The following is a 25,073-nucleotide window of genomic DNA, read 5'->3' on the forward strand; positions in this document are numbered from 1 at the left end:
GGCTGCTCTGCCCGCCCCCTGTGCTGTGGGGTCTGGAAGGTCAGCCCAGCAGGGGGTGGCCGCTGCTGAAAAGTGGCTGTCCCTGGGGTGAAACACGCCTGTTCCCACCGGACTGCAACGTGCTTTTCTTTCTCCCCACCCAGCTTGTTGATATGACCTCACTTATAGTAGTATCTGGGTGCCTCCTAGGCTTTAGTGAAGAGTGGCAATCCCCCCCCCCCTCAATTTGTACTGTAGTCTCCAGGAATTAAAGATTAGTTTGAATTAAAGTTTGTGTCACGTGATAAAACCCTCAGGAATACATCCAACCAAAATTGGCAACCCTACTTTTAATGTATTGATATTTAAAAATATTAAAAGTAGTCTTGTGTCACCTTGAAGCAGGGGTGGCCAACCAATTAGAGACTAAGAGCCACAATAGCTGTGGATAGAGTGCGAAGTGCCATCTATTATATATTTATTTTTATATACCTCTGGATAGGTATAGCACACAATGTAGTGATAAAAATAACATTACAGGATGTTTCAGACAAAAACCAATAAAAAAAGTCTCTAGTCACTTAAAAAATTCAAGGCCAGTCCATAGATCTTCAGAGAACTTGACAGGGAACAAATATCAAATTTAAAAAAAAAGTTTAAAATACACTAATATTCTCTCACACACAAAAGCATCTACACCATGTATTTTAAATTTAACACTACTGCCCTATTATGACCTGTGAATTTTTAAAAATTAAACTGAACTGAGAAGTAAATTAGCACAATTTGAAGTGTCTGTTTCACTCCAGCTTGTTGATCTCTGGTATGGTTTCCTCATTTTTTTTTAAACTTATGAAGATTATGGCTTTTTTTATAGTTCTAAAAATTCAGGTCTGTCCCAGATTACAAATATGAGAGGTTCAAAAACAATAAGGGAGAGACTCATGTCTCCGAAGAATTGCTTCAGCCTGGCAAACAATAGCCTTTGAATTTGCTTTAAAGAAACACAGTGTAAGCCAGGTACATGCTGATTCTTTTTTTTGCCATGGAATTTAAATATGACATCTGTGTTGGTTGCCTTATTCTGCATCCATGAAGACTTTGAGTTTAAGGTACTTCAGCCTTCCCACTCCCCCCCACCCTAACCCAATCCCTCTCTCCTCCAGAGCCAGGCACCCCCATTCCTCCCCTTCTCTAACCTAATGCCTGGGTCCTGGAGCTGCCACTGTCACACACTTCTTCCTCCAGGCGCTGGGACGCCGTGTGTAGAGCGTCCGGCCATGATCAGTCCGGGTGCACGGCTCAGAACCAGCAGGAGCCGCATTTCTTTAATCAAAGAGAGCCTTAGAGACTGACAAAAATATGTTTTGCCCACAAAAACTCATAACAGTGTACATATATTTTTGTTAGTCACTAAGGTGCCATGGGAGTACTTTTTTTAATAGTTGTTTGTAAAGTTACAGACTAATGCTCTAATCCTCTGAATATTTATAATTAATATCTTTACCTCTTTGCCCCAGGTAGAGAAGTGCTGTGAATTTGTTTTATGGCACAGAGACGTTAAATGGTTTGTCCATAGTCACACACAAGGCAGTGACCGAGTAGGGTCCCAAAACCACAATCTACAGCCCTAACCATTGTACAGGCCTTTCTTCCAGTTTAATTCAGGAAATAAATATGAATGCAATATACAGAAATTTAGTTTTTTGTAGTCATAGAAGTAAATAACATGATGTAATGTGGCCACTACTTAGGTACATTCCTTATTGTTTCTAAGACGACAAGCTGTACAAGTGGGCAGAACCTTAGTCTTATCAATCATCCAAAATAATCCATCACGAATGTCCCCTGACATCACACTGTGTATTATTTTAGTACCAATTTTGGGTATGTTTTCAGTATAAGGTTGTGTCTAGTTGACGCAGCCTTGTCGCTATAAGTCAGCTTGCGTGAACACTCTTTGTTGGCACTTTTGTCAACAAAATACTTTCACACCCAACAAGGGGGGTTTCTGCTTTATCCACAGTGAAGTGCGCCTGCCCACAAAGCAGCATCCACATTTTCACTTGCTGCAGCAAAACTTTGTTCATGGATGTGTGGATGGGAGTGTGGGGGTTATGACCCTGTGAACAAGAAGTTTTTTCTAACAAGCACAAGTGTAGATAAACACTGATAAGAAGGAGTGTTACAGGCTGAATTACCAGTTTTCCTGATGAGGCGCTAGAGGTCTCATCTAAGTCCTAACTTGCTGTGCTTGCAAAATGTCTGCAGAAAAGCATTTCTACTTTAAAATATTTTCCAAGTCCAAGAATATAAACAAAGTACCATAAGACCATTTAAAATCAATCAACTTCTGTATACTCTAGTGAAAGAGTGAGCAGTTGAAAATGCAGATATGAAACATACACCATTTTCTGTGCTTTAAAAAAAAATGGAAATCTAGTGAAACCCTTTGATGTTGTAAATATAATGATATTTTCTGCAAGTGTAATAGTTCTTTAATATTTATACAAGAAATAAATAAGATTATATATGATTTTTGATAGATTTCTACTAGATTATGCTTTCCTTGCCATCATTCATTTTTGTTTCCCCCCAAATTATGCAAGTTCTTAAAAATGTTTAAATTATTCTTTTATAGGAGGAAGAAAAATTAATACATCAGGAACAAACTAATTTGAAAGCAACAATTTCTGCTCCCACTACAACACTTGTAAGTTTTATCTTAGTGGTAAATCTATCATTACCGTAGACTGAATTTAAGAATAACAATGTGCAGACTTCTGCTTGGCAGGGTGAGTGAATACTTCTGAAGTTGGTCTACATTAGGGAAATCTTGTATCTGTTAGTACCATTACAAGAACATGCTGTACTTGTAATACAGATTATGTCTATGCCCAGGGTTTTGCAGTGGTGGGCAAGCAGTGTGAGCACCACTGTAACTGTACTTGGAGCGAATATTGCCACTTTTGTTATAGTGGTCATTCTGCAGTCTGGCAGTACTAATGTAGGTAGGGAAATCAGGTTGTGCAGCTGAACAAGTCCAATTAATCCTCCCAAGTGCAGTTCTACAGCGCGCTCACCCATCTGTTTGTGCCATCTTTGAACATTGGTTTTGCCGTCTGTCAAATTACCACCCACTGGTTGCACGAGATTAGTCAAGGGAATTATCTAATGCAGATTAATCATTACAGATTTCAGTCAATCATGAGATGCTTCTGTGTTCATAATTACCTCTCTAATCTAGCATTCACTACCCCACAGTATATGCAATTTTGGAATTATCTATACTTGAAAGATGATTTGGATTAAGGTAGTGTGTGAATTTAAAGAACAATAGTTCTGGAATATCTCCATGTGTGGATGCCCTTATTTTGGAATGGGCATGATATTCAGGAATTCCTGAATAACTCTATATGTGTACAGACACTTAAGGAATCTGTCTTGTTGCTACATAGTCACATTGGAAGATCCTATTTAATCTGTCATTTGCTATTGACTTCATAAAGTTGTGGTCCACATTATAAAAATGTTTTCTATAGAGAGATTATGTAATGGAACCTTTCCTCCCCCATTTGTGGCTGTACTGATCATTTTATTTCCATTGTTGCTACAAGTATGTTTGTAATATTGTAGATACGATAGTGCAGTGCCTTTTGAAGATTCATTTTAATACCCATTATGGTCATCATTTTGATTGCAAGGATGCCAGATAACTGATCTTTGTGCATGGAATTTGATGTTCAATTGTAGTTTTATTTAAATTTGTTTTGAAGCATTAGTATCACATCATATATTGATACATTTTCATTTTAGAAATGTTAAATGCTGATTTTAGAAAAGTAGTGTTTTTATTTATAATATATATATGATTCAGCATCAAACCTTAATATATTAGAGCTGCAAAAATAAATAGAGCACTTATACAATTAATATTTCATTATTGATATTTCAGAGGCTGATGAAAGAATGTATGGTGAGACTTATCTATTGTGAAATGCTGGGATATGAGTCATCTTTCGGATATATCCATGCTATTAAACTAGCACAACAGGGAAACCTTTTAGAAAAAAGAGTTGGTATGTATATAAGACTGGTACATCTTAAAATTGTGCTCAGAATTGCCACAAGAATCCGATGAGCCTGGGCCCCTTCTCTCCTCGCCATCCGGGCCCTTGCTCTGTCCCCTTCTCCCTCCTCCCCCCTATCCACCATTCTGCTGCAGCATAACCATAACCCTAACCCTACCTTTCCTGGCCAAGGCCGTGCCAGGGTTGGCCTTCTCCCTCCCAGGCTCCAGGGGGTTGGGCCAGACCAAACTACGTGTGGCCAGGCTTGGCCCTCTCCCTCCGAACATGGGAAAGGAGAGAGGCCTCATGGTTCCCGGCTCCCCCGAGCATAGGGTGTAGGGAAAGGCTGCAGGATGCAGAGTGACACATGACATCACTCTTTCATCCCACAGGAAAACTTAATATTTCAAAATTTGAAAATACAAAATTATTTGAATTTTAAAGAGCGCTTTACTTGGCTAAAAATGGGTACAGAGTGGAAACCATAAAAACAGACCTCTCTCTTATTTATTAATTTTGGATATAAATACCAGTAAATACAAGTGGCATACACTTTAAAAGGAAATGTGTGTCTTTCAAAGAAACACATCTACTTGAAGATGAGTTTCCAGCTGGGAACTTTACATATAGTTGTTATAAATATAGCGCTGTCAAGAGATTAAAAAATTTAACCGTGGCGCGTTTCAATGGGGCAGCACTGCATGGAGCCTGGGATCAGCTAGAGTCCCCAGCACTGTCCCTTTGAAGCTCCGGGGCAGCATTTCCAAGGGGCAGCATACAGCGAAGCCCAGGGTTGGCTGGAGTCCCCAGCTGATCCCAAGCTCCACATTGCACTGCCTCTTGGAAATGCTGCTCCGGTGCCTCAAAGGGGCAGTACATTAGGAGCCCGGGATCAGCTGGAGTGCCCAGTTGACCCTGGGCTCCAAGGCTGCTCCTTTAAAATGCCGCCTCTGGCATTTCAAAGGGGCAGCTGCCGTGGAGACCGGGGTCAGATAGGGACTGTCCAGCTGATCCTGGGCTCTGCATGGCAGCAGAATCCGAGGTCAGCTGGAGGCTCGCAACTTATCCTAGGCTTTCTGCGGCAGCCTCCACACACGTTTCAAAGGGGCAGCCCTGGACCCTGGGGTCAGTTCAGGACTCCCCAGCTGATCCCGAGTGCCACACAGCATTTCCCCAGAACCCGGGGTCAGCTGGGGACTCAAAATAAATAAAAGAATAATTGAGTAACATTAGAACGTATGTAGTATTGAATTACTTACTTTAGGAATTGGGACACAATTTTCTTACAACTAAAACTTGCTCTAGGTGTCTCTTTTCTTAAATATGATGTGCAGGCTGCTTAGAGGTAGTTGTCTGGTCTAGGAAAAATATAATTTTGTCAATGTGAAAAAAGCATTCATTTTCTAATTCATTGCCTCTTATATGTTATCCTCAGCGCTTTAGATCTGATGGGTTTATTTTGTCTTAATTTTGGACAGTTTGTAGGTTTCAGGTCCATCCTTAGTGAACACTATGACAAGCTATCACCAAGTAACTCTATTATGAAAAACAGTTAACTAAAATCCTGACATGAAAAGATAATAGGGCACATCTATGCAGCAAACCTCACGTGGCGGCAAGTCTTGGAAGTCAGTTAACTGCAGCTCTGAAAATCACTGCTGCAGAGTCCTTTTCTTTCTTCTCCTGTCTAGATTTACCCACAAAAATCATATAATCTACTAGTATTTTTACCCACGACTGGAGTCATCTGCTCTTGTGTTCTAGATGTCTTACATTCTTCTGTTTAAAGTTTTGAAATAGTTTATTACTGGAATAGTGGTGATGGAGGTTTTTTTTTTCTTTTGTAGGTTACTTGGCTGTTTCTTTATTCCTCCATGAAAATCATGAACTGTTGCTTCTGCTTGTCAACACAGTTGTGAAGGTACAGCTTTATCTGAGGTTTGGAGAAAAACATTGTGCTAACTTTAGGCCAGTCTAAGTATAACACCAATTTAATTCTACACTATGTATTCATTAATAAAATCTACTTGTTTGTCAGTTAACACTGACATAAAAATCATGGACAATTAGGGTTGGATGAGAGCTCAGGAGTCTAACCCTCTGCTTAAAGCAGGAGCAACCCCATCTAAATCATCACAGCCAGGACTTTGTCAAACCTGGCCTTAAAAACTGTGGTGAGCACCCTGCAGCCCAAGGGTGACATGTGGCCCATCAGGGTTCTATGTGTGGCCCACAAGACATTTTGTTTATTGTTCATGCTCCGGGTTGCCAGATTCTACTGGTTTCTATCTGTTGTTTTTTCCCTACCAGTATTACTAAAGTCACACGAACATAAAAGAAGAGCATGCAAAATTAGGTGTGTACTGATTGCACACAACATTGACTGTAAAACCTGTGTGCTCCCTTTGCATCCAATCAGAGCATTGCTATGTTTCAGTCAGCACATCCCACAAATTCTAGGTATGCAAGCACAGTTAGCAAAACTACCTTATCCTGGGGGACTGTCTTGGTTATAACAGTCTTGTGGCCCATTGAGATGGAGGGCCACTCATGCAACCCACTCACCAGCCTAGGTTGCCAGTCGCTGTTTAATAACCTCTAAGTTTGGAGATTTCACTACTTCCCTAGGGAAGCACTCTAATACTAGAATATTTTTTTCCTAATATCCAATCTAGGCCACCCTCACTGCGACATGAGGCCTATCTTTCTTTTTTTGTGTCATCTGCCACCACTGAGAACAGCCTTTCTCCATCCTCTTCAGAATGCCCTTTCAGCTAGTTGAAGGCTCCTATCAAATCCCCCCTCATTCTTTTCTTCTGCAGACTAAACAAGCCCAGTTTTTTCAGCCTATTCTTGTAAGTCATGTGCTCTATCTCCCAAATCATTTTCATTTTCCTCCGCTGCACTCTCTCCAATTTGTCCACATGCTTTCTGTAGTGGAGGGTCCAAAACTGGACCCAGTAATAGAGATGTGCCTCACTAGTGCCGAATATAGGGGAATAATCACTTCTCTCGATCTGCTGGCAATGCCCCATCTAATGCAGCCCAATGTGCCATTAGTGTTTTTGGCAACAAGAGCACACCATTGTCTTATATCCAGCTTCTCATTTACTGTAATTCCCAGGTCCTTTTCAGTAGAACTGCTCTTTGCCATTCAATCCCCAGCCTGTAACAGTGCATGGAATTCTGTCCTCTGTGCAGGACTCTGCACTTGTCTTTGTTAAACCTCGTCAGTTTTCTTTGGCCCAGTCATTTGGTTTGTCTAGGCCCCTACCCTCCAGTATATCTACCAATCTCTCCAGCCTAGTGTTATCCATGAAAAATAACTTTGTTGTAGTTTCTTATGGGAATCTAATTCATACTTTTCCTGTAGCTGTAATTTCAAATTTGGTTGCAATATTAAACAAATGCAATGAAAATTTAACAGAACAATCAAACAGTACCTTAATTAGAAGAGCACTAGAGGGCAGTGCTTTCCAATATAACATAAAATGTGGAAGCTTCCACACATTTGGCCTTAGAAATGAAAAGATCAAGTTTCCCATAGTTTAAATTAGAAATGACCATTTTGTTATTTTGATGATTGTGACAGGACTTGCAGAGCACTAACTTGGTTGAAGTATGTATGGCACTTACTGTTGTCAGCCAGATCTTTCCACGAGAAATGATTCCAGCTGTACTTCCTCTCATAGAAGACAAACTTCAGCATTCTAAGTACGTATTCACTTGGCTTTCAAGCTGTGCTATAAATTTGGAATGACCTAAAATTTATAGATTTTATTTTAGTACTTAAATATTTCTCCTACATACAATTTTTGGTCTGAAACCTTCCTTAGTCATCATTCTCAACTTTGTGTTCATATACAAAGTTTCCTTTTGTGTTATCTGTCTTTTACTTCATGCACTCTTGACCGTATAATGGATAAGTTTTGTTTTGCTTAAACATTGTTGATGGATAAATGTCATGTAACTTACACCTGTGGAGATGCGGGTACACAATGTATGTGAGTTAAGTGTTTGTACCTGTGCAATTCATTACATCATAGAAAGATCTATGCCTGATTTTTAGAGAAGCTGAACATGCACAAACCCCATTGAAGACTGTAAGATGTAAATGCTCAGCCCCTTTGATTATCTGGCTTACTAGTTGATAACATTACGTATATATGAAAGTACAGAGGTGGTACAGTGTGCATGCAAAACTAAAAGATAGAAGAAACATGATCTAACTCTAGGAACAACTACATTCTAAGTTTGCTGTGCCACTGACTCACCATATGGCCTTTACCAAATGACTTATCCTCTCTCTTGTCCCAGTGTTAAATTTGGAAGATAATACTTCTGTTTAATATTTAATTCTTAATACTTAATTCTGAGGCATCACAATGTGATGAGTTGTAAAAGTGAGGTGTTACAAAGTCATTAGTTTTCATAAAAATAAAGTTTATTTCATAATACAGAGAAATAATTTAGGTTCATATGAGGAGTCCTGTGGCATCTTGAAGACTAACAGATTTATTTGTGTATAAGCTTTTGTAGAAAAAAAACACTTTGTAATTTCCACTCTATGCATGTGACAAAGTGGGTTTTTGCCCAGAAAAGCTTATGCCCAAATAAATCTGTTTGTCTCCAAGGTGCCACAGGACTCCTTGTTGCTTTTGTAGATACAGACTAATGTGGTTACTCCTCTGATACTTGTCACCAATTTAGGTGAAGTGAAGTTTCTGTTTAGGGTCAAGTTGTTTGATCTTTTAAAAAAGAATGTTTCTCTTTAGGGAAATTATCCGAAGAAAAGCAGTTCAGGCCTTGTATAAATTCTATCTCATTGCTCCCAACCAAGTTCAGCACATCCATGACAAGTTCCGGAAGGCCTTGTGTGACAGGGATGTTGGAGTCATGGCTGCCTCTTTACACATTTACCTTCAAATGGTTAAGGTAGGCTGAGAATTAGAAGAGAGAGCTGAACATTATAAACTGGTTTTTTTTTTAAATTATTATACACACTGTAAATTGTTCTGTAGGAACTAGGGGTGTTGAATAGCGGTTAGGAAGCTAATCGCGTAGTCGATGTAATTTCATCGAAAATCGGTTAGTCGATAAGGGGATTTGCTGCCGCTCTGCTTTTAAATTTAAAAAGCAGATCCACAGCAGTCTGGAACTGGGAGTAAGCTGGTACAGCTGAGTCCTGGATCACACCGGGTCCCAGACGCTGCAGCTCTGTCTTTTAAACATAGTAACGGCTCTTACTACATTTAAAAAGTAGAATAACAGTGTCTGGGACCCGGCACGAGCTGGGACTGCTCAGACCCGGCTCACACCATTTCCCCCACTGTACGTCTACTTCCCCTGCCCTCTGCAGAGACAGTAACCGGCTGTGATACAGAGGCAGCAAGGGGTGGGGAAGCAACTAGTTCAGTAGTGACTCAATTGTCTAGTGCCTAGGATTATTGGGTAGTCAACTAGTCGCTTACATCCCTAGTAGGAACATCTCTCTTAAAATCTTCTGAAAGGACGGTCTGTCAACGTGTCAGTTAGTTATGAAGGTGATCATAGTAGTCTGTATTATATTAATTAGCATTTCAAGCTGTGACAATCTCTAGCTGACTTGTTTGGAGCCTGACCCTGGCAATCAGCACCTTTGGCATAATGGATCTGTTTTTATGTCCAAATTGGCTTTTTTTCTATTATTTTCTAGGTTATGCTGAGGATTGTCTGTATATTCAGTGGAGCAGTGCACGGGAAATGCTTTGTCATATTCACAGTCTTGTTGAAAATACAGAGATAACACTTTAAGCTTAAAGCAAAAAAGAGTTAATGTTGGAGTTTGAAAGGAAGAAATTATGGATTAGGGCAGCGGTGGGCAATAAGAGGGCCGGATGCAATTCACCAGGGTTAGCCCCTGACAGGCTGTCAAATGCATTTTTTACCTGCGTGTCCACAGGTACTGCTGTTTTCAGCTGCCGTTGACTGCAGATCACCATTCTCAGCCTATGGGAGCTGCTGGAATTGGTGTTCATTTGCCAGGAACAGCAATCCGCAGCCAGCAGGAATTGCGAGCAGCTGTACCTAAGCACATGCAAATAAATAACACTTCTGCGAGCCCACCGGGGGGCCAACTTTGGCAAACTGCATCTGGCTTATGGACTGCTTATTGCCCACCCCTGGGTTAAGGAAGGGAACAGTTAATTGAACAACTAGCTAAAAAGATATATTCATTTTGTAGCTTTATGTTGTATGTCTGAAGCACTGTATTTAAAATATTTGAATTGTTTTTTTCTTTTCCATGTCTAGGAAAATGCATCTGGATACAAGGATTTGACAGAGAGCTTTGTAACCATTCTAAAGCAGGTAGTGGGAGGAAAGCTTCCTATAGACTTCAATTACCACAGTGTGCCAGCGCCATGGTTACAAATTCAGCTCTTAAGAATACTGGGGCTGTTAGGAAAAGATGATCCAAGGTAACCAGTTTCTTGTATGTAATACAGTCTTTGAAAATAGAAAGAATACACAGTGATTCAGTTATTTTTTTGGTAACACACAACTTTTTTTTTTAGTGTGTGTTATTTTTTCACTAAGGTACATTCAGGTGTCTGTGGGTGGGTGAGGGAGTTGTTCATTTTTTTTTTTGTGATTAACTTGCTGTGCTTCCGAAACAAGTTTCTTATAATTCTTATTTTGTAACAGGACAAGTGAACTAATGTATGAGGTTCTGGATGAGTCTTTAAGAAGAGCAGAGATAAATCATAATATTACATATGGTGGGTGAGAATATATTGTATAAATACAAATATGTGCAGAAAATGAAAATGTGTTCTAATTATTCTTTTGACATGAGTAACTATTCTTTTGCTGAGTAACATGGTAAGAAAATAAAATGGAGTATTGTGACTGGTGAATTATAAAGCAAGGAAATGTAATGTTAACATATGAACAGAAATTACATATTCCTCTGAATTTTTTTGAAATGTTATTGAAGTGAAAATTTATTTAATGGAAAACTAAATATTTTAATATCCAAATTTTTTTTGCCTTCACACTGCTGTGTACTGTGTTGGGCTTGATCTTTTCCTCAGGTATGCAGCGTCATGTACTTGCAAAATCATCAGCTGCACAGATGTATTTGTTATAGTACCTAACTTTAAAAAAAGTACAGGGTGATACTGACCTGCATGTCAAAAGAAAGCACTGACCTCAGTTGTTGTTTTTTTTTAAATACTTCACATGATTAGTTGTTGAGAAACTTAACAAAAAGTGTGTGTCTGTCTGTGTAACATCCTTTCCTTTTACAAACACATTTGTGATTAGGGATATAAAATCCTGTTTAATTGGTTAAATGTGACGTTTAACTGATTAAAGGGGAGAGCAAGTTGGAGGGCCTACATGCTGCTGCCCATGGGGCTGGAGCAACCCCCTGCTTTGGTAAGCAGGGAGCTGCTTCAGACCCCATTGATTAACCAGAACTGTTAAGCATCACCAGGTTAACCTTTCACACCTCTATTTGTGATGTCATTTTGATCTCTAATACCTGTTTTAAAATATTTCTGGAGCGCATTTGCACTAATGCACTTGCAAACATGTTTTGGCATAAGACTCTACTGTACCTTTTATAGTTGTTGCAAACAACCATGTTAAATTATTCTCTCTTTGTGGTGGGGAACCATATTTGACAATAGAGCAGAAACAAGAAGAAATAATCCATTCAAACTTGTAATAGTTGCAAACTAGGGAGTGATTTAAAAATATGTGGGTTGCTTGCCTTTGTTTTTGCTGTCCCTTTGAAGCACAAATATATATGGTTCTAGGATGCTAAATTAAAAACTGTTCCACTTTAAAAATGAAGTACAGTAAAACTCCAGTAGTCCAGCATCCAGTTGTATGGCACTCCCGATAGTCCGGCATCAAAATGGCAAGAGTCTAGTGAGTGAGCTTCAGCAAAAAACGAGTCACAAGGCAGCAGCGGTAGCAGCTGAACTGAGAGAAACCGGACGGGACCGAGTCAGTCTGCCACTGGTATTGTGTGACTCTGGACAGTGCTTGTACTACAATAAAAAGGGTTAAAAACACTCTATATACAGTATATGTGCGCTCTCTCTCTCTCTCTCTCTCTCTCTCTCTCTCTCTCTCTCTCTCTCTCTCTCTCTTCCCCCCCTCCCCCCCCTTATATATAAAACCAGTTTATAGTACCTTGTGATAGATCTGCATATCCGATAATCCAGCACCACCTAGGTCCCAAAGATTCCAGATTATCGGCAGTCTACTGTATTTCATGGTTTTAAAATGAAACCATAAATGTTGCTAGTGATTAATAAACAATTAAGAGTTGGTTTTTAAGGTGGCTGAATAACAGTAGAACATACACCCCAAACGTCTAGGAGTCTGTTATTTTCTTTACTAGGTGTAATTTCTAAGCATAAATGAAAGTGAGGTGCATATACAAAGCAGAATATTTTCCCTTCCCCCTTTATATTATTTTGGCAAATGCTACTCTGATGAAACAGCTGTAAAACCCTAAAACCATTCATTTACTGTGTTTTACTGTTTATGTCAGAAGTGTGCTTTTTATGCAAGAACAGCAACATAGATATTGAGGGGTTTGCTTTCTTCGTTTATGATGGAATTATACATGCAACTTTCAAGAGAGTTAATGTACATGAATTATATGCACAGTGAGAAGAGTTTAAATATACTTGACTTAATGTTAAATTCCCTAAGGATTAGAGTAGACAATCATATGTGAAAAGGCTTATTTTGGGACTTCTTAAATGAAATGTACACAGGGAAACAGAATTTACATGTGCTTCCTTTGCTCACACATGTTAACTGTTTATAAAGTGCTAAAGAATCTATGATCCAAGTCAATATGAAAATGTATGTTGAATTTTGCTGTTGACTAACCTAAACTGGTAACCTAAAAGATTAATATGTATCTCCTTTCTTTCACTCCATTTAGTTTCCCTGGTACTTTTTCTCAGTGGAAATATTTTTTTTCTCAAGGGCTACGTCTACACTGGCACCCTTTTCCGGAAATGCTTAAAACGGAACAGTTTTCCATTATAAGTATTTCCGGAAAAAGCGCGTCTACATTGGCAGGATGCTTTTCCAGAAAAGTGTCCGTGGCCAATGTAGACGCACTTTTTTGCAAAAAAGCCCCGATGGTCAATTTCGCGATCGGGGCTTTTTTGCGGAAAAGACTACTGTGCTGTCTATACTGGCCCTTTTTCGGAACAGTTTTTCCAGAAAAGGACTTTTGCCTGAAGGGGAGCAGCATAGTTTTTCTGGAAAAACACTGACAATTTTACATTAGATCGTCATTGCTTTTCCGGAAAAGCAAGCAGCCAGTGTAGACAGCTGGCAAGTTATTCTGGAAAAGCGGCTGCATTTCCGGAATAAGTGGCCCAGTGTAGACACAGCCACCAGGAGTTATGCCTCTGAGTTCTTGTCCTTTTTGTCTTTGTCATAGGTTTGTTGATCTTGGTTATTCATGACTTCCTAGCAGCTGCTGTGATAGTCAGCAGTGATAAACCATTAAAGTCTGCTTTATATTTCTTTTTAGACCTCTGCACTATGTAATCTCTTCCGAAGTTATTTTTTTAAAACAGGTTTCAGGATTTGGAATTGTCTGAAAAATTTTTAATAAATATTTTTTGAAAGAGAAAATAGCCAAGAATCCAGTCCTTCTGTCATTGAAATCAGTGAGAGAGGTATCATTATGTCAGAATAGGATTAGGCTCCAAGTCCATGTGAGTGAATGTGTCTTACCTGAAAGCCAGTCAGAACAGAGTAGTGGAGACTTCTGTTCAACAAGATCAATTTAAACTTTTCCATATACTAAACATAAATGACAAATGGGTTTTAGATAAACTTAGATAAATTTCTGTCCGTAAAGACTTAATAATCCATTGCTTGGCCTCAAAGTCCTGTCTGTTGTTGACAGAAGTCTGTTCTTATGTGTTTGTGGTTTTTTTTTAAAAGTCAAACTACTGAGCGTCTTTCCACACTTCATCTATCCACCTTATTACATAAACAATACTAAACTCTATCAGACACCCTGTGTTCACCTATGTATTTAGGGTTGCCAGGTGTCCGGTTTTGAACCGGACAGTCCAGTATTTGAGCTTTCTGTTCAGGAAACAAATTGAGAAAATATAAGTGTCTGGTATTTTCTAAATAAGACGTAATGTCAGGTATGTCTGGTATTTTTGTTGGAATCATTGGGCAGTCCTATAACATGTTACTAGCAATAATGGCTTGCTAAATTTTCTATATTAAGATGTATCTTTCTGTGCTGTCATCTTCCTTGTACGTGGATGATGAAGCAGAGAAAATACTTTCAGTCACTTGTGCAAAGTAATTGAAACCCCATTCTGCAGTAGTGTCTATGTACTCCAACTTAGCCATTGTCCAGTTACATTATTTGGCATCTTTTAAATACTACAGTCTTGCTATATCATCTCTTTAGGTGAATCACATTTGTGGGAGATGCAGTAGGGCTATTCCTTGGCTGAAGGAAGGAAATTTATTCACATCCAAACAATAATTCTTCTTTAAAATATGTAATGAGATTATATTCAAGGTCCCAGAAATCTATATGTAGCACGTTTATTAGTTTGCTTTAATCCCAGCCTGTTTTCTGAGAAACAGTTGTCATTTGACCTAACAATTTTTAACTTTTGTGTACCAGCTTTTTTATGCAAACATTATTGTAGAAATGTATATTCTTTAATTACTGCTATTTACCATTTGTTGGTTTTTATTTTCTCCCCCAGCTATATTATTTGAATGTGTCCAAACAATTTATACCATTTGCCCAAAGTCTGATCTGCTGGAGAAGGCTGCCAAATGCATTGGGAAATTTGTTCTGTCACCTAAAATTAATTTGAAGTATTTAGGTAAGGATACCTGATTATCTCAGCAAGAAGCTTTTAATCTGATCTTTTGTATGGGATTCTTTATCATATCTTTGCAATAATTTATTTTCTAGGACTAAAGGCTCTGACTTATGTTGTTCAGCAGGATCCTAATCTGGCACTTCAACACCAAATGACAATAATTGAGTGTTTAGACCATCCTGATCCTATCATTAAAAGGGAGGTAAATTGATTTTTGAACACCTTCAAGCAGAGCTTAATGTTTAAAGTTCATGCTCTATTAGCATCATTTTAGAGTAAATGCTATTAATATTGCAAGAGGAGCATCATTAAACACAGACGTGTTTATATTGTTTGGCCTTGGTAAATGCGTAAAGGGAGTTACATAGATAGCCTGGTCCTTTTTATTCTCTTTGTTTTCTCCTGTCCTTTTCTACAAAATTTATATTTCATTTCTAAAATGTGTACCTTTCTTAATAAGATAAATGCCAATATGATAGAATAAAATATAATGCATTGAAGATTTTGTCCAACTTGGCCATGTGTATCAAGTTCTTGTTTGTGTGTTGCTCCTGTGTTGTGTGATTAGAGATAAATTTTTTGGTTTTTGTTTTCCTCTTCAGACATTAGAGCTTCTCTATAGAATTACCAACGGACAGAATATAACTATCATAGTTCAAAAGATGCTGGACTATGTAAGGCAAAGCAAAGAAGAATATACCATCATTAACTTAACTGGTAAAATAGCAGAACTAGCTGAGAAATATCCTTTTCTTTTAATTGAAAATTTAGAGCCAGAGTTTCTGTTATAGCTTTATGTGACCTCATTGTTCACATCCTCCAAAGATTATTTTGTGGTCTACCAGGAAAAAAAAGAGAGAAGCGATACTATAATTCTTTATTTCAAATGTAAAAATAAAATAAACAGAAGAAATAATAACCTCAGCATAGTTTATATCATCATGAAGTAAAGGACATTGAAGGTTTTGGCTTTTGCTTTGGAATTCACATTTTAAGTTAATATTATAAACCTTATCTTAAAAGAAAACTTTTAAAAACGTACTTTGTAGTATGAAGGAGAAAGGGACTTTAGTGCTTTATTGAACCAGACTTCAGCATTTCCTAATTGTGAGAATTGTTTTCCAAGTAGAGTTCAGTTCTCCCACTAAAATAGGTAATTGTGGAACATGTTATGGTTGTGTTTGGAGAAAAAAATCTATTTTAGTCCAAAAAGTGTACTTAAGAAATTAGAACACCGCAGGACAACCAGGATGCATGTTTTAAGATGGCAAAACACAATACAAAAGATTCACAGTTCCATATAGTAACATTTTTGGAGCCACAGGCTCTGCAGAAACTGCCCCTTTCGTACTTTTCTCCTTCTTTAGCTTGGAAATCATTTAGCTACCACACGCTTGTCTGTTCAGATATTCTGTATGTACCCTTAAAACTTTTTAGATTTTTTGTAAGATTGTAATATATATATTAATATTCAGTATTTATATAATCTTCCCTTAACATTTTGGACACATATGCCCCTGACAATGAGTGGTTCATTCAGACTATGAATGCAGTGTTTTTGGTAGGAGGAGATGTAATGCATCCTGACATCCCAAACAACTTCTTGAGGCTGCTGGCTGAAGGTGGGTATTTTACGGCATTTTGTAAAGAGAAGACATGCTTCATTTGCTTTTAAGTTTGTAAATCTGTCTTGAATTCTCTAACACTTGCAGCATAAGTTTCCAAACAAATATTTAATGTGTCATTTTCTTTTTAGGATTTGATGATGAAAAGGAAGATGGGCAGCTACGGCTTTATGCTGTCCAGTCTTACCTTTCTTTGCTAGAGGGGGAAGATACTTTTTATCCACAGAAATTTATTCAAGTTATGAGTTGGGTAAGGTTGATGCAGTATGAAAATATGATGGATGTGAAAACTACCTGTCTTAAGTTTTGAACTTTATATTCTCTTTAAAAAAATGAGCACCTATTTCAGTGGCCTGAGATTTAATCTGGAGAAGACAGAAAGGCTGTATGTGTTTATGAAATTCAGTCTTAGCCTTATGATGATCTGCCTAGCTGCTGAACTTGTATTCTGTGACATCTGTGAAAGTAAATAGATTCTACTTGAATTGGAAGGTGGAAACTGAGCAGATTGTGCTTATATAGCTACTGAGCTAAATAATTACTAGGCAGATACTTGATTTAATGAATGAAAAATTGGCATCCCATTGATGGATTTCATTTACATTTTTACAAACACAGTAAAATGTAATCTCAAGTATTTTCTGTTTAAAATTGAAATATAGCTTGGAAAAACCCGTCTGCTCTATAAAATCGACACCCCCTTGCTGACTATGATAGTGACCCATTTTTGACATTCATCTAATGCTGAAAACTTTTTAATTGCTGGGGTAGGCATGACAAGTGTTATGGAAAACATCATCGATTTCCTACCAGAAACCTTAAATTGAGATTGATTTTTTTTTTAAATGAAAATAGTTTGCTCTACTCTGCACTAATAATTATACTGTTTTCAGCATTAAAGAGGATTGGTTGTTGACTACCATGCTAAGTGGTGGACAGATTTGTAGTGTACATACAAATAGAGATGATCTTAATCTGAAGACTAGCCAGCAATATTTAAAAAAACCGGTAGACCCTATATCTCTTTCCATAGTATATTGCTTGCTTTTGTTTTAGGTGGATATATAATCTAAAAATTCCTTCTAAAGTCCTGAACTTAAAGGATTTCCTTATCTTGTAATAGTTTGTTCAATGTGAGTTGGTTTTTATATTGGAGTATTACCATTACATATTAATTTCAAAGAAGAAAGCACTGATGCCTTTGAAACTGAATGTCTGTTACATTTGTGTATTGCTCACAGGTTTTGGGGGAATATTTCTACCTTATAAATGATGGTGATCCAGAAATCATTATAACAAAACTGTACAGGTTATTGAAGCAGACCTTTGTTACTTCTGAAACTAAAGCCTGGATTATGTCAGCAATCACTAAAATGGCATCCCGCATCCCCTGTTCAAAAACAGTTGATAAACTAATCCAGGAATTCAGCACTTCTCTAGACACCTGCACGAGGCAATATGCCTTTGAATTAAAACATCTGTGTGAAAACAAGGAGCTGATGAAAAATTTGCTTCCACTTGATGCCAGTTGTGAGACAGTGGTGAGATAACTGTAACATGTATTTCGTGCTTACACGTTCTTGTATTTGTCTAAAAGATGTATTTAAAATGATTAATATATTTAGATCTGTCTGAATGGAAAGATGCAAATCTGTCAAATTATTTAAAATGAATAGCAATAAGTACTCTTAACAGGATTCTCGATAAGTCCTAATGTATTGGTGATAAGGGATGTTAAAATGCATGCGATTTGGTAACCGTGTAACTGTTGAAAATTTCAGTGGTTATACAGTTACATGTGGGGCAGCAGCCAGTTCCTCGGGAGCTAAAGAATGCCGTAAGCCGGTTTTCTGAGCGTACTGGCTTTCACTTGCCACCCTGCGCTGCTGTTTCTGATACAAAGTGGCAGCAGGTGGCTCCCCAGGAGCTGATGCATGCAAAGCCGGTTTCCAGCAAATACTGGCTCCCTCCCTGCTCCTGGGCAGCTGGCTGCTGCCCCATGCTGCTGCCTCTGTAGCAGAAGCTGTACTGTGAGCCGTGTATAACCATTTGAGTAACCGATAAGCTCATGCGTATCAGTTAACCATTTAAACGGCTACACTCTTACATCCCTACTAGTGACAGGAGGAGATAATGAGCAATGAAGCTGTCATTTGCTATGCTGCATTCATATTTGTTATTTTATAAGATGTTTTTTAGGAAGGAATATTCAGCCTTTTTGTGTGTCCAGTGTTATGCAGTATTAGCTTGTGGCTCTGGATTTTATTAGAACATCCTATTAATAGTTGAATTGAGGTACTGCATTTAGGAAGGGAAATGTTTACCTTCCTGACTATTTTTACTATAAAATTAGTATATTTACATGGTGTTCAGTTAGATTGTATCAAGATGAAAGTTCTTTTGTTCAAGATATCTTATTCAAACATACCAGTGAGACTGGAAAATTGTAGGGAAGCTAATTGCATCTAAGACCTACCATCCAAACTGATGTTCTGTTTTAATATGTTGTCTCAGTGCCTTTTATGTATGGTACCCTTGGACAACAGTATAAGTACGGACTACATTATCTTTAGTGATAGAGGTTTGAGAGCTGTGAAATTTTATAAAATGGAATGTTCCTTTATTAAGAAGCATTAGTTTTATTTAGTGGGCTGAGTCTGATTAGTACTGTCTCTCTGAATTCAATGTAGGTAGATGCTTCCTTATCTTTCCTAGATGGGTATGTGGCTGAAGGACTTAGCTGTGGTGCAGCACCATATAAACCTCATCACCAGAGACAGGAGGAGAAGCTTTCTCAGGAAAAAGGTGACTTTTGAATTGTATTTATTAAATGTATGATTAGCCAAATCTTAACAAATCACTGTTCTGCCCTGCAGTTTAGAGGGAACACTGGTCTTGTGTGTAGTATGGATAGTTCTAGCATTTTGGTTTTCTTAAGCAAGGTAGGTACTTGTGGCTTTCTTGTAAGTTTTATGTCCTGTTCTTCTGGGAAATGAAATCTTAACTGTGAAAATGGGTAATATTAAAAAAAATCACACTATAAAGTACTTAATATTGGTTATGGACTGGAATCGCCAAACGGCAGCGAGCCCTGCTCGCCAGCTGCATGGAACCACACACTGCACATGCGCAGACTGCGCTTGTGCGGCCGCGCTGGGCTAAAATCTACTCGCCACTGGCAAGTAGATTACATTAATTGTCGAGCCCTGATTATGGATATACATATATTTAGCTCCTCTTTGTTTCCTGGAAAAGAATTGATGGTTGAATTACTGGCATTTATGTTGTCAGACATCCCCAGGTTGATAGGCTGGTGTGCAATTTATTATGGATTTATAAAAAAATTACAGAAATAAAATATATAAAGTCATTAATATCATCTACTGGTTCAGACTTTTTAAAAAAGATAAAATTTGTTAGAATTATTAAACAGTGTTGTTGTGACGTGTATTCAGGGACATGAAAACCTTATGGTTTGTAGATGATCTGAGTGTCTGGTAATTTATCTCAAAGAAAACTATTATAAACACAAAAGGCCATTTTCTCCTTTTAAAGGTGACAGAAAACCATAGCAGCTTTGATGACTGCCCACATGCCCCATTGCCAAGAAAATAGTATTGCAAGCATGAAACAGTGAAGAGCTTCTCATATATATGTGGGCTAGTATAACTATTTCTGTATAGATATAAAAATGATCCATACCACATCGCTTTCAGAAGTCCTTAAAACTGTATGTTGTTCAACAAGACACAGTTAAGGTGATTTGATCAAAAACCTGGTTTGCAAATCTTTTAAAAAAATCATGGAGGAAAAGGATAATAGGAGAGGATGGAGGGGGTCAAACTTACTGTGGATTCAAATAACATTAGAGAACATGCAGTCTGAAGACACATGCAAAAGCTGGTTTATTTTGGTCCTGTGCAATGTCTCCTAAAAATAATAATAAAACAGTAACGACAATACCTTTAGGGGAGAAAATATCACTTTGATGTGTCAATATTTTTTTTTTTAAAGTTGTATGTGAATTTTTGTATGAACTAAGCAGTTGCATATGTATGTTTCTTTGAGGGGGAAAAAAAAAAGCTTTATAAAAAAACAGCAACAGGACCAACTCCGTGTAATAAGGATAAAATCCTGAATGGAAAGACTGAGAAATGGCAAAGCTTAGCTGGAACGACTTACCTTTTTCTGAAAGAGCTAAATAAAAAGAAATACACTTTTATGATCCATCTTGATAAATGCTGTTCTTTCTGTATTGCAGCACTGAATTTTGAACCTTATGGATTGTCATTTACTTCAAGCATGTCTTCATCTGGCTTCACTGGCCGGCAGTCTCCTGCTGGTCTTTCTCTTGGTTCAGACATGTCTGGTAATAGTGCTGAGATAGGACAGAAAGAGTGAGTTATTCTATCTTTGAACTCAAAGAATTTCGTGTGTGGTTAAACCTATATTTTTCCTAGGGGATGACTTTTTGCTACTTGTTTAATCACATGAGACTTAATTTAAAACAGTGGCTCTTGGAAAGAGCTATTACGCAAAAAACAAAAACAAACAAAAACTATGCTAATCGAGAATACAAGAAAGAAACAATCAAGGATACTTTTTGCCAGATTAACTAGAAGAAACTAATGCAGAGAAAATGCATACTTTTACAAATCTCATGGTTCATGAAGTACAAAATTCTGTAATAACGAAAATTCTCTAAAATTACAGAGAGCTGAGAATAACTATAATTCCACACAGTTTAATTATTTACATGGGATTTAGCATCTTTAAAATATCCTGGAACAGCAGGATATTCCTCACAAATACTGTCAAAGAATTTCTGAAATGTGAATTGTCAGAAATTCTCTTTTTATTGACACAGGAGAAAACATAAAACCCTACTCGTTCTTTCCATTTATAGCTATAGACATTTACAAGTCCAGCAAGTCTTGTGCTTTCACTGAGTCTGTTCGTGGTGTTTGAGCAAATTCTAGTGTTGCTATTAGGCTCTGCTGGTGTTGAGGTTAATTTTAGTTGAATAGAAAATTAATTCTTCTCAGATTTTTAAAATAAAGTCTAAACATGACATGCAGCATTTCTATAGTGCTTTACCTCATCAAATATATTACAGGTTTTCGCTGTTTACTAAAGCTGTGCCTACATTTGCATTTGCTTGAAAAAACTTTTGTTATTCATGGGTGCTTAAATCAACCCCTCCACACACTCCCCCCACCATGAACGACAAAGTTTTGCTGAGGCAAGTGCAATTGGGAACACTACTTTGTCAGCAGGAGCGCTCTCCTGCTGACAAAATGAAATCCCGTTTGTTGGGGGTGGAAGTATTTGTTGGCAAAAGTGCTAGCAAGCAGCATTCGCGCACAGTGACTTTTAGCAAAAAGGCTGTGTTGACACAGCCTTGCTACTAAAAGCTGCATAGTGTAGACATACCCTTAGTACAATACTCCTGTGAAATTTATTCCAATCACATTTTGCTTCTTAACCTTGGTTTCTCATTGAACAGAACACCTTGTCAAATTGTAGATCCCATTCCTAATTTTCAAAGCCTTTCATGGAATTAGTCCATTTTATCCAAGGACGTGTCTCACTCTGATTAAAATTTGTTAAAACAATTCAGTGGCACTGGAACAACAGAAATATCAACATCAGGAATGAGACGGGTGTATGCAGGAGCCAGTTTTCTCAGCTTCTGGTGCATGTTGGTTAAATTCCACTTTCTGGATCATCTTCACTTTTTCATGACTCCATCTAAATTACACACTCTCAACAGCAAAAACATGTATATTACAAGTGAAAGAAAAAGCTTTTTGTAATAACTGATGTATATGAAAACCTAAATAGCTGGGAGAAAATTGGACATACTATTCATGTCCGTGCCGATTTCACAGCAGGCACTGAATATGCATTTTTGGGGTGCTTCACCAGCAGCAGAGAAAGTGTCTAGCATGGAATGACCATGCAGATAGACTAGTTCCATTCTCCTTTCCATAGAGATGTTAGCGTGCACAGTATATGCAAGTTTACAGAAATCTCTAAAATGGCTTTGCTTTTCAGAATAGCACTTTCACAAGCTGACCCTGATTTATCACTTCTCTTTTTATGATCAGCTGTCTGAAACTTGATGGTGTGAGGAAATTATGGGGAAAAGAAGGCTATCTTCCAAAAAAAGAGAACAAAACAGGGAAAGAAGATAAAACACAACCTGCTCCTGAGGACAGCATATTAGTGGGACATGTAGATGATCCTCCTCTGATACAGCCTGAGCAACAGGTAGTCAGCCTTTCAGAGGAAGAAAAGCAGAAGCAGCAGCTAGCATCAACATTGTTTGTTGGGTTAGGGACAAGCAGCACTGTCAGTCTGGTAGGTGTTTTTTATAAATTTTACAAAATTTACAAAGTAGCCATATTTAATTACATTTAAGATTATATACAACTGCTCTCATCAGTTAACATTAGAATGTGTCGTTAATGTAAAAAACAATATTGGAAATAGCTGAACTTACATGAAGAGCATGTTTGTTGGGACTCCTAAAAAGAAAAGAGTAAAAATCCTTAAAATGACAGATTTTCAAATCAAGAAACTTATTTGGTTATTAAAGGCGTAAACCTTGTAGTGAACTGTCCTGAGTAGCCAGAACTTCTCTGTTTGCACTTGCTCCCCTATGTTTGCTTGATCTGTCTCTTCACAAAAGTCAAACAATGCTAAGCTTCCTAAATATTAGCTACCTTTAACCCAGCTGCTAAGAGCCACTGTAGGTTGGAGAGTTTGTGTACTTGGCAGTATGGGTTAAGACTAACACATTTTCCTATCTTGTGCCTGGCTATGGTAGAATTTGAGAAGTAAAATCACTTCTGCTGCTGACCCTTCTTTATCAGCACCGCTTGTTCAAACCTTATTATCTTATCTCTGCTCTTCTGCAAAATCTTTTCAAGAGTACAGGAATCACAAAGATGCTGTCCCTACAGAACCCCACTAATACTCTCCAAGTAACTTCTTAAGAGTCCTATGCATATTTTAAAACATGTATTTTTTTAAAGTGACCATTGATTTTTATTTGTCCTTCTAGGCGGGCTTCACTCTGAGCCAATCGCCAAGTTAAAGAAAATAAATATAGTAAAAATCTCTTCTGTTTTATTTCAGATGGGGAAAGCAGACACCATGACTCAGAAGTTCAAAAGAAAATCAAAAATAAATGAAACCCATACTAGAGAAGAAGCATCTAGTATCCAAAATTTTGCTACCTTGCCTTTCAGTCCTTTTCCTGATATTACACCCAATGATAAGGATAACTTTCAGGGCAATGAACACCTCGAATTAAGGAAAGTCTCACTGAATTCTTCAGAAGTTTTGGAAGCTAGTGTATCATTGGATAGATCTCAGTCCCTAACAGAAGCTGGACTAGATGAGAAGCTTTCAGACTATAGACTATCAACATCCTCTTTGTTTGCCGATAGTAATATTGAAGTTTTGCAGCCTTCCCAATCTGCTCCAAAAACAGTTGCTAATAAAGTTTCTTTGAGTCTTTGCTTGCCAGAAGAACTAGCTGATCACCCTCATTCAGAAATAGTTGAGCTTTGTAGCAGTGACGTCCTGACTGTGTACTCATGTAAAGTTTGGACAGATGACTGTTCACTGCTTGTCTTGTTTGTTGCCAACAAAAGCCCCTCACCACTTAAAACTGTGAACCTCGTTTTTGAAAGTACAGAACATTTTAAGGTAAGAAAATGAATTATTTGTACAATAGAAGACCACCAGTTGGTTTCCTTGTATTTACTTATGACATACAGTGAGGCTTTTTTCAGGTTTTTCAGACAGTTGATAAACTTTTGATGACTTTTAAAAGAGTCAGACATGTTACTGTTCATGTTCTCATGTCATGAGGAGAATCAGGATTTCAGCTACATCTGGGATTTGTATATAGGTTGGTAAAGGAAGTTCATAGTAAAAAATTAAGGATGCAATAGAAAAATCTTATTTATTGAACTCCAAGCCTTTACATGTGTTAATTAATCTAAGGGCATGTCTGCATTTGAGCTGGAATTAATACACATACCCACTCTGGTTCTGCTTGAGTGAGTGCATAACAATAAACGTGTCCACAGTGATGTGGCTGCTCTTTGGGTTAGCCTCCCAGTGTCCATTAAGGGTATGTACTCGGCTGGCAAGCCGAAATCGCTGTCTGCTTCTGTAGGCATATTGCTACTTTTAGACATTAAGGTAAGCAGCACTAGCATGGGTAGTGTACGCAAGCTGGGAATCACACTTCTTCATTTAAATGGAGATGTACCCTAAAATTATTTGCAGATTGCTATATATGTCTGTGGATCTTGTTATATTCTAGTATGTGGCCTCTTGTACACACCTGAAATACGGTTAGAGCTCTTCAGAATGAGAGTATATGTCAGTAGATGTGCATTGGCATATACTATGGATATTCAATGTTTGTAAGAGTGCTGACTGATCTATAGAGATTATGTCCTGTTCAAAAGCAGTAGACTTGGGGGTAA

At 37.9% G+C, this 25,073-nt stretch overlaps 1 protein-coding gene across 4 annotated transcripts in view; it reads left to right on the forward strand.

Annotated features, from left to right (window-relative positions):
• The window catches only part of AP4E1 (adaptor related protein complex 4 subunit epsilon 1), a 32,419-nt gene that overhangs the window by 485 nt on the left and 6,861 nt on the right, over positions 1-25,073 (forward strand). For 2 of the 4 annotated variants that reach the window (XM_089782031.1, XM_089782032.1), the window contains exons 2-18: positions 2,621-2,692; positions 3,935-4,058; positions 5,897-5,970; positions 7,642-7,763; positions 8,825-8,984; positions 10,341-10,507; positions 10,734-10,807; positions 14,816-14,938; positions 15,031-15,140; positions 15,541-15,680; positions 16,448-16,560; positions 16,695-16,813; positions 17,805-18,104; positions 19,254-19,368; positions 20,825-20,960; positions 22,674-22,926; positions 23,707-24,282. In XM_089782031.1, the coding sequence (XP_089638157.1) occupies positions 2,621-2,692; positions 3,935-4,058; positions 5,897-5,970; positions 7,642-7,763; positions 8,825-8,984; positions 10,341-10,507; positions 10,734-10,807; positions 14,816-14,938; positions 15,031-15,140; positions 15,541-15,680; positions 16,448-16,560; positions 16,695-16,813; positions 17,805-18,104; positions 19,254-19,368; positions 20,825-20,960; positions 22,674-22,926; positions 23,707-24,282 (2,778 nt within the window). Of the gene's footprint in view, positions 1-2,620; positions 2,693-3,934; positions 4,059-5,896; positions 5,988-7,641; positions 7,764-8,824; positions 8,985-10,340; positions 10,508-10,733; positions 10,808-14,815; positions 14,939-15,030; positions 15,141-15,540; positions 15,681-16,447; positions 16,561-16,694; positions 16,814-17,804; positions 18,105-19,253; positions 19,369-20,824; positions 20,961-22,673; positions 22,927-23,706; positions 24,283-25,073 lie in introns of those variants that run through there. The other 2 variants (XM_089782033.1, XM_089782034.1) reach the window with 2 other exon arrangements.

This window comes from Pelodiscus sinensis, chromosome 14 (assembly GCF_052426305.1).
Source record: "Pelodiscus sinensis isolate ZL-2025 chromosome 14, ASM5242630v1, whole genome shotgun sequence".
Lineage (NCBI taxonomy): Eukaryota > Metazoa > Chordata > Testudines > Trionychidae > Pelodiscus > Pelodiscus sinensis.